A 14,865-nucleotide genomic window follows, 5' to 3' on the forward strand; every position below is an offset into this window, starting at 1 on the left:
TTGACTACTGATAAATTACTGATAAATATTTCAGTATTTTGTTGATTATTTGTACACTTAGACACAGTTTTCAGTGTTACTCTTTTGTGAATTGTCTTTTGGTTTTTGCTTATTTACTTAGTTTTGACACAGTCTTGCTATGAAACCAAGGCTTGTCTTATGCTCACCATTCTCTTGCCTTGGCTTCTAAAGTGTAGGGATAACAGTCATGTAGCACAACAGCTTGTGCCTTTTGATGCTATTCAGTTTTATAGTTGTCTACTAATTGTATATATACATACAAATCAGATCTATAAATGTTTTATATATTTATCATTTTATACATGTATCAAAGATTTTTCTAGTTCATGATTCATATTTTGGCTCTGGATGACAGAATTCAGATAGATAATGTTTTGTTTGCACATTACTATTCAGTAAAAGTTATAAAACCATAACATACTAAAAATTCTTTACTTTAATTAGAATGTATTTACCAAGAATTTATTTTTTGAAAGATGAAAAGGCAAACATGACCTTAAGATATAAATATTTTGCTTACTTATGAAATAGTATTTCCAAAAAGATTAGTAATAAAATAATTGTAATGTGTAATTTTGGGCCCTTTGCCTGATTTTTAATCTTTTTCATGTATCTATCAGCTTCTTCCTGAAGAAGTAACAGACTGTATTGATTTAAAAACTGCTTAGCTATTCCTGAATATTGATTTTTAATTGTCATTTTACCTAATATATATCCATTAGACATTGTCAAATAGTTTTATGAATAATCCACAAACCTGGAATATTAAAATGTTTTAAAGGAACAATTTAGATGCCAGGATATGTTCCATTTTGAATAATAGGTTAAAATATAAGATTTTTGTCTGATATCTGAACAAATATAAAGCAATTTTCTTTTTTTACATTCTCATACATGTGTATAATGTATTTTGATAATATTCATTCATTACCTTCAAAGTGCTAATTTCTTCAGTAAACTAATATCAAAGCATAACAGTCCCTAATTTGTAAGAATGAGTAGAAGTTCATCCAAAATTATGAAAAGTAAAACTCCTTCTAATGTTAAATTTTTACTTCTGTTCACATACCGTGATTTTTCTTCCTAAATAAGATTCAGTTATTCTGATATTGCTTGATGATGACTCTTGGTTCTTTACAAATAAATATGGCTGGGATTCATGTAATTGGCCACTGCACATATCAAAAGTAACGATGTCACCTTCTTCTTTTGCAACAAAGCCACAGTTACATGACACAGAATAGTGAAGGCTCCCACAGTCCCACTGACGTACATGGATTTCAAAATCACGTGACATACTCTTATAAAGCACAAATGTTCCAGTCTTGAAGTTGTCATATACTCTGGTATGAACAAAGGTCAACTACATTAAGAATAAAGATAAATATTATAATGATATAACTGTAATATTACAAAGTTCTTTAATGTATGTATAAGTAGGCAATGTATATTGTTCTAAGAATAAGAAATTTGTATTTTCAGCAGTTTATGGGTCTGAAGATTGATATGTGTCTGTGAATGACCTAAAGTGTCCACAAACACCTTAACTCTTTCCCACATCACTCTCTGTCTTCCTACCCACCTAGCTGGCTTCACTCTTAAAGGAGAATATACTTGCTGAGTACACAAGCACTTGCTGGTTGTTTTCCAATGTGGGTGTTACTTATTAGCTTTCAGTAACAAGAACCTTTTAATAAAATCATAAACTCTATTTCCTTCTCTTATTTTCTGTCTGTTTTAATTTTCTTCCAACATCGTTTTATTTTTAGTACTACTATTGTCAGCATGAATCAAGCTCAGCACCAGGGCAAAGACAGTCCTTCACTTCATTCACTGCCTTACCCTCAGCACTTAGAACCTGGCTTGTCACCTGGATATTTTACAAGTAATCTCACTGAGAGAAGACAGATTAAGTGCATCAGCATTATTCTTTCTTGAGAACTCCCCACTGAGGAGGCTTCTAAATCTCCAAACCATTGTAGATTTCTGCACAACTGAGTCCTGACAACTTTTCAGTACTCATCAAAATGTATGAAGTGCTATTTATAGTGGAGGGTTCTACCACTATGTCACTCAGGAATAATCTTACTGACAGCTATCACACTATGTTTAAAATACCTGTCAGGTATCATGAGGAAAGCTTTTCACTAGACAATGAGTTGTCTCTCTTCTTAAGGATGTCTTAGCATCATGAGGCCTCGAGAACAGCATCACTAAGCTTAACTGTTCCTTTGCAGACAGTAAGCAGTATCATTTTGATATCAGGGATGCTTTGTATATGGTTGACCCAGAGAGTGGCACTACTAGAAGGTGTGGCCCAGTTGGACTAGGTGTGTCACTGTGGGTGTGGGCTTTAAGACCCTCATCCCAGCTGCCTGGAAGCCAGTATTCTATTAGCAGCTTTCAGATGAAGATGAAGAACTCTTAGCTCTTCCTGTACCATGCCTACCTGGATGCTGCCATGTTCTTGCCTTGGTGATCATGGACTGAACCTCTGAATCTGTAAGCCAGCCCCAATTAAATGTTGTCCTTATAAGAGTTGCCTTGGTCATGGTGTTTTTTCACAGCAGTAAAACCCTATCTAATACAGTATCTTTTTCATTACTTTGAACATTTTACTTAAATTCCAGAAACAACTATAAAGGATTATATGTTAGGAAAAAACTCGATTTTGAAAATCAGCATTCTTATTATTAATTAAAAGTAGTTAGTATTAAAATAAATTTAATGAATTAGCTTAGTCATTCCACCCAAGTCTCATAGATTATATTGTAATTCTGTAAACAAACAACACAGCAAATTCTTTCAGTGAAAATCAATGACTTAATATCAAAAGTAAGTAGGTGGCCAAGCACAAATGATTAATGTATCTTCGCTTATAGTAATCCAGAAATCCAGGCCTACTAGTTGTCTGCATTATTTACTAAGGACTGGAATCCAGGCAAAAAATATTCTACACAAACACACTAGTATCTAGAAGCAAACCAGTAAAAGTGCAAATCATTGAAAAGATAAGGAAATGATAAAAGAGTGTGATATTTAAAACAAAACATGGCAAAAATAAACAAAGAAAACAAAAGTCACTAAAAGAAGAAAAGATCAGAACATTACCTGCCATCAAAGGTAAATATGTGTGGATCAGTAAATGAATAGCAGTAAGCATATGGCACATCCTTGACTTTGATCTGCAGAAGAAGGATATATTTAAATGTTAACATGGACTGCTGGCTAGTAAATTATTTAGCAATGGAAATTAATATTCAATAAATTCTTATTTTTATAGTTACTGAATATACAATTATTTAAAATAAAAAATATTAAGTAAACTTTAAGATTATTTATTTCTATAATGCATCTGGATGTGTATAAATGCCAAGTGTGAATAGGTGACTACAGGGACCTGAAGCAGGCATCCCAGAGCAGAAGTTACAGGCAGTTTTTGTTAGCTGCCTCAGATGGTACTAGGAACCAAACCTGAGTCCTCTGGAAGATAAGAAAGTAAACTTTGCCTTTTAGCCATCCATCTCCTCAAATAAATTATAAATAAAAAAGTAATTGTTGACACAAATGTATCTTTTAAATCTTAAGTTATAAAGGTTATTTTTCTGATTAGTCAACCTGGATGCTGTCTGGAGCATATCTGTCCCACAGGAAAATATCATTGACTATAGGTTCCACAATGATGTCTGTAACTCTGTCTCCATCCTGGGAAAAGTCTGTCACAGCTGTGTAGTACAATACAGCCTGGCTACATATTCCATTGGCACAAGAGTTCTGGTGAAGGTCCACATGGCAGGAAGACAATGCTAAATTTAAACCAAGGTGTTCTTTACCTATTTAGGAAGAAAGAAAATCTTAAAAGTTTTTTTTAAGGTATATACAAATCAAATGTAGTTACTTGGTTAATAAGAAACAGACTAAACATGATAAGCACTCACTGATAAGTGGATATTAGTCTAGAAACTTAGAATAGCCAAGATACAATTTGCAAACCACATGAAACTCAAGAAGAAGGAAGACCAAAGTGTAGATACTTTGTTCTTCCTTAGAATGGGGACAAAATACCCAATGAAGGAGTTACAGAGACAAAGTTTGGAGCTGAGACAGAAGGAAGGACCATCCAGAGACTTCCCCACCCGGGGATCCATACCTAATCAGCCACCAAACGCAGACACTATTGCATGTGACAGCAAGATTTTATTGATATGACCCTGATATAGCTGTCTCTTGTAAGGCTATGCCAGTGCCTGGCAAATACAAAAGTGGATGCTCACAGTCATCTATTGGATGGAACACAGGGCCCCCAATGGAGGAGTTAGAGAAAGTACCCAAGGAGCTGAAGGGGTCTGTAACCCTATAGGAGGAACAATAATATGAACTAACAAGTACCCCCTGAACTCGTGTCTCTAGCTGCATATATAGCCGAAGATGGCCTAGTCTACTAACATTGGGAGGAGAGGCCCTTGGTCTTGCAAAGATTATATGCCCCAGTACAGGGGAATGCCAGGGCCAGGAAACGGGAGTGGATGGGTTGGGGAGCAGGGCGGGGGGAGGGTATAGGGGACTTTCAGGATAGCATCTGAAATGTAAATGGAGAAAATATCTAATGAAAATTTGTTTTAAAAAAGAAATAGACTAAAATATTATTCTTAAATATTTTTCTTTGAAAATCACTATAATATTTGTTTAAATTAAAATAAAGCTACTGAATCTACTTGATCTTTATAGACAAATATTAATTTTTAATATGTATATATACAAACACACTACTATTTTCAATAAAGTTATAAATACATGTGCATTTAGATAAAATTCAAAAGCAATAAATAGCGGGTAGGAGAAGGTAATGAATATTTTAGTAGAATATTTCATCAACATCAATGTATACATGCTATGAAGCATTAATTTCAACATCCAGTAAGAAAATGATGCTGGTCTCTTGAAGATGATCATGAGTAATAAACTTATTTCCCCTCATATGCATCAGAATATATTCAGAACTTCAAAACAATCTTCTGCTTAAGTAAAAAAAGAAAAAAGGAAATAATCTTGAGAGGAAACAGTAACAAAAATTGAAACAGAACTATAAAAAGTTGTATAGCTCATTTGCATAATTTCTGTTCTTCCCATAAGAGAAAGAACATGCCCCCAAATTGGGTATAAAGAAGCAAGTTTTCATATTCAACATATTCTCAGGACCACATAGCCTTCCTGAGACTCTGGAAGGAAGAGATTAATTCTAAAAAAAGTCTAAAAAATGTCTAAAGTCTTCCTTTCACCCACATGGATTTTACAGGTACAAAATTATAGTAGTCTCATAAAGGTACACTATGCTGGGTTCAAGATCCCAGGTAAAATGTTTTCCTTTTCTTTTCTTCCTTCCTTCCTTCCTTCCTTCCTTCCTTCCTTCCTTCCTTCCTTCCTTCCTTCCTTCTTTCTTTCTCTTTCTTTCTTTCTTTCTTTCTTTCTTTCTTTCTTTCTTTCTTTCTTTCTTTCTTTCTTTCTTTCTTTCTTTCTTTCACAAGACATGGTTTCTCTGAAACTAGGTCTGTAGGCCAGGCTTTTTCTGCCTCCTAAGTGCTAGGAATAAAGGTGTGTGCTACTATGCCTGGCCTATGTTTCCCTTTTTATTTTCCTAGAAAATACACATTTTTTTCATACACATAAAAGATAACATCCAAATTCCTTAGCTAGCGTCATGAGAAGAATGTGGAACATGTCTAGTTCAGGTACAGTATATGACTTCATTTCCCAAGTTTTCAGTATGAAGGCCAAAGTTGTTTTCATGGAGCCTGTACAACAGCTACACAGCCTCTGTAAAAATGTGTAAACATGTTCTCTGTCATTGGAGACACAGGGCAGAAAAGAAGGGAAAGAATATGCAGGATGAAATCAAAAATTTATCTCTAGGAATAGAGAGGGCAACTTTTAATTGAAAAATCATATATATGTATTTATGCTGGTTTGGGTTTGGTTTGGTTTGGTTTTTCCGAGACAGGGTTTCTCTGTGTAGCCCTGGCTGTTCTGGAACTCACTCTGTAGACCAGGCTGGCCTCAAATTCAGAAATTTGCCTGCCTCTACCTCCCAAGTGCTGGGATTAAAGGCATGCACCACCACACCCAGCCTGCTGTTTTTTATTATTATATCAATAATTGCCTTAATTAAAGAAACCTAGAGTGTGCAAGTATATTTGAAGATATACTTCTATTCAAGAGAAATTTTTGCATGGCATAATTTAGAGAGTTTCAGTAATATGTGTTTCTATGCTTCCCAGGAGAAGCTTGAACTGGAATTGTGTCAAAGGTCTGAGCTGTAAGCAAATTCACAAGCCTGCTGTACCCAGGCTTCCATGTAGATATCTTCTTAGCATATGTAGTTGTCAAATCCCTTAGCATAGACCTTTCAGTTTCTTTTAATGCCTTTTGAGTCACCTTTTCAAATTTTAATTTACCTATTTGTATACATCAGGCAGGAGCCTAACCTGGGCCTGTTAATCTTTTCACTTCTCTGATTCAATTAGGTGTTTTAAGGCCATCAACACCTAGATACCCTATGTTTGAGGTTCTACTGAAAATGCTTTATCCTATGAAGAATATTTGCTATGCAAACAGAACTGTCATTTTTCTTTACAAGGTTCTGTTCTAATCAGAAAATCTCTTGTTTTGGTCAGAGCACTTGGGAAACTTGGAAAGAACTCAAGCAATGCAGCCACAGCTATACACAATTTGCTCTCTTGGCTGTTCTATCTTGCTCTAGGGAGAGACTTTCCTCTCTATATTGTCTTAATAGTGATCTACAAATGGTTATGCATCATGGTGTCCATGGGACTAGTCATTTATATGAAGAACATTAAGACAAAATATCCCATATGAAGCTTACATTGGGGAAAGAAGTATGAAGAACTCATTATGAGACCCGTGTTTCCTAAGCTTCAACTCTGAGGACATCACAAAAGAGTACATTCAGTGAAGGTGATTGGGAAAACTGTAGAGTTGTCCCCATCTTCTAAAACAAGGCAAAGAGAAGAAAAGGTAGCAGACAGAGGAGAGGGAAAGTGATCAATTCGGAAGAAGTAGAGGGAAAGGAAAGAGGGCAAATGACAACCCAGAGCAGATAGTTCACTAGTATGTTTCAGTCCCAAAAGGAAGAGAATACAAAACAACATAAATTGCTTTGCAGATCATCCGCTCAACCTTATATCAGATCATTAATATGATGCAGCTATTGTTTGACGTAAGCAAGGATCATATTTTCTTAAGTGATTACATTCCAGGGACTCTCTAGAAAAAGAACAACCATCAGTTATTTCCTGAAAGGTAATAAGCCAAAATGAAGGAAGTGTGTTACCTTGTTCAATGGTTTTCAGTTTCAATGAGATTTTGCATCCTTGATCAAGCTCACTGAACTCATGGCAAACAATAGGAATTGTGCTCTCTATCCTCATCTGGTAATCCTTTCCGTCTTCTGATATAGTGTCCAGTTCAGGTTTTAACTAGCATGAGAAAATGCAGCATTTAAGTTCAAAGAGAATGTATTTCTAAGAGTTAATTTTGAAGACATGCTTTTTTGTTTGTTTGCTTGTTTGTTTGTTTTTGTTACCCTAGCAGGCTATCTTTTGCTTAGGGAGCCATTAATAACTTAATCATTCAGTTTTATTTAAGTGAACAAGGCCAATTAACATCAAACCAGCCTCACTCTGAGATTAGACTCAGGAGTGTCCCCAATATAAGTTGGACAGGCATGTGACTAACCTGATTCAATGATTCTGGAGAATGAAGGACAAAAGATTGTGCCTTTTCCTTATTTGTTTGCTAATGCTTATTGACACAACCAGAGAACAACCTGGGGATTTTCAAGGACATATTGTCACCATTGAAATGTATGTATTTGCTTAATACATAAGCCAAAATGTCATCACCTTCATACTCCACTCCTCAGCTTGTTTCCGACCATCTGCCTTCTAAGTTAGACTTCCTGGGACTTATTACTACAACCTGAGTCTGCTCCAGTCCACCAGGCAGTCATATGTGGAAGCAGGGATCTTTTCTTGTTTTTTCCCATAGCCTCAAGTCTTAACTGTCTCTCAGAAGACTTGCTTCTTCTTTTTTTAAATTAAATTTAATTTTTTTTAACTTATTCACTTTACATCTGCTCACTGCCCCCCTCTGGGTAACCCCCTCCCACAGTCCTTCCCCAATCCCTCCTCAGCTTCTCCTCTGAGTGGGTAAGGATCCCCCCCCCATCGGTTATCCTTACCGCCCCCTCCCCATCTCCTACCTCCACCCCCCAGTACTTCAAGTCTCTGTGAGGGTAGGTATTTCCTCTCCCAATGAGGCCAGACAAGGCAGCCCAGCTAGAAGAATATATCCCATAGACAGGCAACAGCTTTTGCCAACAGCTCCCACTGCAGTTGTTAGGGACCCACATGAAGACTGAACTGCACATCTACTATATATGTGAGGGTAGGCCTAGGTCCAGTCCATGAATGCTCTTTGGTTGTTGGTTTAGCCTCAGAGAGCCACAAGGATCCAGGATAGTTGATTCTGTTGGTCTTCCTGTGGAGTTTCTATCCAGATCAGGGCCTGCAATCCTTCCTGAGTCCCCAAGCTCTGTCCAATGTTTGGCTGTGAGTGTCTGTATCTGTCTGATTCAGCCACTGTGCAGGAGCCTCTAAAAATTGCTTCTTAATGTAATCCCTCTGTTAGTCTACTAAGAAACAGTAGCTAACCACTGATATTGTTTAGCTGTGTACCTACCAATGCAGATGCAAAGGTTACTGTGCTCCCAGGGTCAGAGCTCTCCTTGTGCTCCCACTGCTAGAACTTCTGACAATGTAATTCAGTCTTCTTTACCTGGGATCTGTCTGTGTGTGCATGGACATTAGCTAGACAAAGGTTTTTATCCTGTCCTCACAATTGACTAATCTCCCATATTGTCTTTATCGAGGAATGAACCCCATGCAATCTCTAATTCCATTAGTGACCCCCACCATGGTGTTGCTCTCCATCTTTTGGTACCGACCAGTGCCTTGCACTGATGTGATTCCCTGACCCTCTGCCTACCTGTAGGAAGAATGCGTCACCCTCTAGATCCAGTGTGACCAGCAGTAACCAAAAGAATTATGTTGTTTAGTTAGTGCAATCACGGCAATGCATAAAGCCCAAAACTGTTAGTCCTTTGAGCTTACGTCCCAGGTGCTAGATTCTGATTCTTCTCTTCAAAACATTTGCAATAACCCAATAGCAGCATTCTGATAATGCCTGATACAGTATCTAGTAGAATGATTATGAAAATAGAGCCTTCAAATTATTCTAATTTGAGCTTCAGTCCTTCCTTCTCAGAAGTCCATGAGTTTGATAGCTTGATTCAGATGGCTTTACTTAGTCATGGTGTACAATTTTACATTCAGTAAATGTATTTGAATTTTTGTCTTTCCTGAGACTGTCAATATTCTGAAACATACTTTCTCATGATGCTAAGTAGTGGTAGCCATCTACAGCTCCCAGTAAGGAATGGGTCAGAAAGAGTAAAAATCTGTATTCCACAATGTGCTTATTGCTATGCTATGATGCAGGAAATACAATTTTGGAGTGCACTGTTTTTCAATCCATGATGAGTTTACTGGGACACAGTGCCATTGTAAGCAAAGGAGCACCCTAAATTCGGCTCATTCCCATGAATTTTCCAGCTTTGTTGTCCATGAGAATTATCCAGATTGTTCTTCAAAAAATGCAATTTTACTGTAGACTTTCTGACTGACTCATGCGTCTCAGAAACCATCATGAGCAAACTATAGAAAACAATCTTTCTACTTCAAACTCAGTGCTACACACCTTAATTCCAGCAAAAAATCCCTGGCTTTCCACAGCTAGACTTTGCACATCTGGTTTTTCCAAGTAAAAGATGGCAGCACTGCAGAATATCTATGAATACAGTTAAGAAATAATCACTTGGTTACAGAAAATATGGTACATTTACACAATGGAGTACTACTCAGCTATTAAAAACAATGAATTTATGAAATTCCTTGGCAAATGGATGGATCTGGAGGGTATCATTCTGAGTGAGGTAACCCAATCACAAAACAACTCACATAATATGCACTCACTGATAAGTGGATATTAGCCCTGAAACCTAGAATACTCAAGATACAATTTGTAAAACACATGAAACTCAAAAAGAAGGAAGACCAAAATGTGGACACTTGCCCCTTCTTAGAATTGGGAACAAAACTCCCATGGAAGGGGTTATAGAGACAAAGTTTGGAGCTGAGACGAAAGGATGGACCATCCAGAAACTGCCCCACCCAGAGGTCCATCCCATAATCAGCCACCAAACACAGACACTATTGCATACACCAGCAAGATTTTGCTGAAAGGACCCTGATATAGCTGTCTCTTCTGGGGCTATGCCAGTGCCTGGCAAACACACAAGTGGATGCTCAAAGTCAGCTATCAAATGGAACAGAGGGCCCCTAATAGAGGAGCTAGAGAAAGTACCCAAGGAGCTAAAGGGGTCTGCAACCCTATAGGTGGAACAATAATATGAACTAGCCAGCACCCCCAGATCTCGTGTCTCTAGGTGCATATGTAGCAGAAGATGGTCTAGTCAGCCATCATTGAGAAGAGAGGCCCCTTGGTCTTGCAAACTTTATATGCCCCAATACAGGGGAACACCAGGGCCAAGAAGGGGGAGTGGGTGAGTAGGGGAGCGCGGGGGTATAGGGGACTTTGGGGATAGCATTTAAAATGTAAATGAAGTAAATAGCTAATAAAAATTGGGGGAAAAAAAGAGTAGATGGAGCTTAGGGACTTTAATGGAAGATCCGGTGGAGGGATTATAGGCCTGGAAGGGAAACATGTGTATGTGCATGCGTGAGTATGCATGCGTGTGTGTGTGTGTGTGTGTGTGTGTGTGTGTGTGTGTGTGTGTGTGATGACTACTGGTGCGGGAAAGACTCGGTTTTTTTAAGGGGCTGTTCATTGCGAGTTTAAGCAAGCTCCAGTGAGTACATGGTCAACATAAATTATACTTTTTTTAATGCATTGAGGGACGAGGGTCACAAGAGTGGAGGAATGGACAAGGGAGAACAAAGACGTAAGTGTGATCAAGATTCATGATGTGAAGTTCCCCAAATTATCAATACAAATACTATGAAAAAGAAAAATCAATATCTTGAGAATAAATAAGGTGATACATGAGAGAGATTGGATGGAATAAAGGAAAATGGAAAATTAATTAATTACATTTTAATTTTTAAAAGTCCTTTTAATGAAAAATATAACAATATCAAAATAAAGTTTTAATAGTCATAAAAAAAGAAATAATCACTTGGTAATGATGATATAAAGAAACATGAAAATTATCTTTTAATCGTTAATGTAATTATTAGTAAATTATAAAATTAAGGGCCAAGGGGTTAAAGAGATGGCCAGCAGTTGAGAGCACTTGCCGCTCTTTCAGAGGGTTCAAGTTCTATTTTTAGCAACCACGTGGTAGTTTAGAGCTACCCATAATTCCAGATTTGGGGGATTTAATACCCTTTCTGAACTTCATGGATATCCAATGCACACCTGGAACATGCACTTACAGGCAAAACACTCGCACATAGGATAAAATAAATAAAATTAAATTTAAAAAGAATTAAATAGTTTACATACTTGCTTAAAATTCAAGAAAAATTCTATCATAAACTATTAGTTATTTGAACCTCAATATAAATGATAGTAAATATATATAATGTGTATATAGATAGATATAGGTATAGGTATAGATATAGATAGGGATACGCATACAAATACAGATATAGATGTAGATATAGATGTTACTAAAATTAGCACAATTGCCAAGCAGAAAAAAACCGAAAAGCCAAGCCTCTACTGCTTTATATGTTGAGTACAAAGGCAGCTTTCAGTGCTTGGTTTAAAATTCATTTTTGAAAATCATTTTTTTTTTTTGTACATACCGTATCTCCAAGTCTGAGATTTATACCGTCGAGCTCTAAAAGCGAGAACGCCTGAAGAGTGCTCTCCTGTCTCAGCTCTTCTTTGATTTCTTGGGAAGAAAGCCTAGACCAGGCTATCAGAAATCCTACTGAGCTGTTTGTGGGGGGAACATCAAAAGTACACCTACAAAGCACCAGGGAGCCCACGGGCTCCACTGAGATCTTGGGCCTGCCCAGAAGAGGAGGAGGAGCAGGAGCAGGAGCAGGAGCAGGAGCAGGAGCAGGAGGCAGTGCAGTGGAGAGCTGGCCTGGTAGGAGAAGGCACAGTTGGTAAATCAGGCATCTCAAAGAAAGTAAAGAATGTCAGAGAAAGGGGACCCACAGACTATCAATACTGGACTTACTTTAAGAAGACAAGGAAACAATTTGGGGGGAAAATGATTATTTTCTAGCAGGCAACAAAGGCAAAGACTCCAGTTTAAACTATACAGAATACAGACTGGCGTCAAAATAACAGCTCACGCTTACATTAGTCATGCGGAACCTTTGTAAAACCTGGATTGTGAAAAGAATAGAGATACACATTCCACAGGCAATCATCCATTCTAAAATATAGAACAGATGAAATTTAGTCACCAGCCTTTGCAATTTCTTCTTGTAAAGACTAATGATTTACCATAGCATCACCTCAAACGCGAATTTTGGAATTTGCTTTTAACCCTAATCATCAGAACTTTGTGTTGACAGAGCTCTTCATGGATCATGGTTATGCTGTCAGTGAATTGTACTCAGGGCTCGGCAACTGTCTTATTGTTTTCATTTTTTTGGAGGCTACAAATAAACCTGAAGTTTCTTCTAGAACCTTTATGAAGAGTTTACAGTTTGTTTGTTAATTTAACTCCAGGCATTTGTAAAGTTAAATCTAGGGATATGTACAGATGTTTTTAGAAATAGAAAAAATATTTGACTGATAAAATTTAAAAAGATGCTTAAGTATATTCTGAAATATACATCATTTTATTACATATATTTTTATTTTGTGACAGTCACAAAGTTAACTGGAAAATTCTGAGATACCTGGTCTTAAGGCCTTTTTTATAAAGAAACTTACTTTCAGCTTATTTAAAGGATCATTTTGTTAGACACCATATTCCCAGGGAGTATTTCAAATGGATTATTTTGCAATTGACATATTGGAGTCTCTGGTTGAAGGGTCTTGTTACATAGCGCATGCTGGCCTGAAACTCTTGTTTTTTTGTTTTTTTTCTTTGTTTGTTCGTTTGTTTTTCTTTTGTTTTTTTTTTCAAATATTATTAGGTATTTACTTGATTTACATTTTAAATGCTATCCCCAAAGTCCCCTATACCACCCCCCGTTCCCCTACCCACCAACTCCCCCTTCTTGGCCCTGGTGTTCCCCTGTACTGGGGCATATAAAGTTTGCAAGACCAAGGGGCCTCTCTTCTCAATGATGGATGACTAGACCATCTTCTGCTACATATGCACCTAGAGACACAAGCTCTGGGGGTGCTGGTTAGTTCATATTGTTGTTCCTCCTATAGGATTGCAGACCCCTTTAGTTCCTTGGGTACATTCTCTAGCTCCTCTGTTGGGGGCCCTTTGTTCATCCAATAGCTGACTGTGAGTATCCAATTCTGTGTTTGCCAGGCACTGGCACGGCCTCACAAGAGACAACAATATCAGGGTCCTTTCAGCAAAATCTTGCTGGTGTACGCAAGAGTGTCTGCATTTGGTGGCTGATTATGGGATGGACGCCAGAGTGGGGCAGTTTTTGGATGGTCCATTGTTTCTTCTCAGCTCCAAATTTTGTCTCTGTAACCCCTTCGATGGGAGTTTTGTTCTCAATTCTAAGAAGGGACGAAGTGTCCATATTTTGGTCTTCCTTCTTCTTGAGTTCAGGTGTTTTACAAAATGTATCTTGGGTATTCTAGGTTTCTGGGATAATATCCATTTATCAGTGAGTGCATATTATGTGAGTTCTTTTGTGAATGGGTTACCTTACTCAGGATGATACCCTCCAGATCAATACATTTGCCAAGGAATTTCAGAAATTCATTGTTTTTAAAAGCAGAGTAGTATTCCATTGTGTAAATGTACCACATTTTCTGTATCATTCCTCTATTGAGGGACATCTCGGTACTTTTCAGCTTCTGGCTATTATAAATAAGGATGCTATGAACATAGTGGAGCATGTGTTCTATTACCAGTTGGAACATCTGGGTATGTGCCCAGGAGAAGTATTGCTAGATCCTCCTGTAGTACTGTGTCCAATTTTCTGAGGAACCACCAGACTGATTTCCAGAGTGGTTTTACAAGCTTGCAATCCCACCAACAATGGAGGAGTATTCCTCTTTCTCCACATCCACGCCAGCATCTGCTGTCACTTGAATTGTTGATCTTAGCCATTCTGACTGGTGTAAGGTGGAATCTCAGGGTTGTTTTGATTTGCATTTCCCTGATGACTTAGGGATGTTGAACATTTTTGATGTGTTTCTCAGCCATTCGATATTCTTCAGTTGAGAATTCTTTGTTTAGTTCTATGCTCCATTTTTGAATGGGGTTATTTGGTTTTCTGGAGTCTGTCTTCTTGAGTTCTTTATATATAATGAATATTAGTCCCTTATCTGATTTATGAATGGTAAATATCCTTTCCCAATCTCTTGGTGGCCTTTTTGTCTTATTAACAATATCTTTTGCCTTACAGAAGCTTTGCAATTTTATGAGGTCCCATTTGTAAATTCTCGATCTTACAGCACAAGCCTTTACAGTTCTATTCAGGAAATTTTCCCCTGTGCCCATATCTTTGAGGCTTTTCCCCACTTTCTCCTCTATAAGTTTGAGTGTCTCTGGTTTTATGTGGAGTTCCTTGATCCACTTAG

At 37.5% G+C, this 14,865-nt stretch overlaps 1 protein-coding gene across 1 annotated transcript in view; it reads right to left on the reverse strand.

Annotated features, from left to right (window-relative positions):
* Positions 1-14,865, reverse strand: part of Vwde (von Willebrand factor D and EGF domains) — a 65,289-nt gene that overhangs the window by 34,006 nt on the left and 16,418 nt on the right. The window contains exons 5-10 of the mRNA XM_029535438.1: positions 11,988-12,274; positions 9,856-9,945; positions 7,370-7,514; positions 3,640-3,854; positions 3,133-3,206; positions 1,091-1,364 (exon numbers count right to left, since the gene is read on the reverse strand). Coding sequence (XP_029391298.1) covers positions 1,091-1,364; positions 3,133-3,206; positions 3,640-3,854; positions 7,370-7,514; positions 9,856-9,945; positions 11,988-12,274 — 1,085 coding nt within the window. The remainder of the gene's footprint in view (positions 1-1,090; positions 1,365-3,132; positions 3,207-3,639; positions 3,855-7,369; positions 7,515-9,855; positions 9,946-11,987; positions 12,275-14,865) is intronic.

The sequence above is a fragment of the Mus pahari genome, chromosome 2 (genome assembly GCF_900095145.1).
Source record: "Mus pahari chromosome 2, PAHARI_EIJ_v1.1, whole genome shotgun sequence".
NCBI lineage: Eukaryota > Metazoa > Chordata > Mammalia > Rodentia > Muridae > Mus > Mus pahari.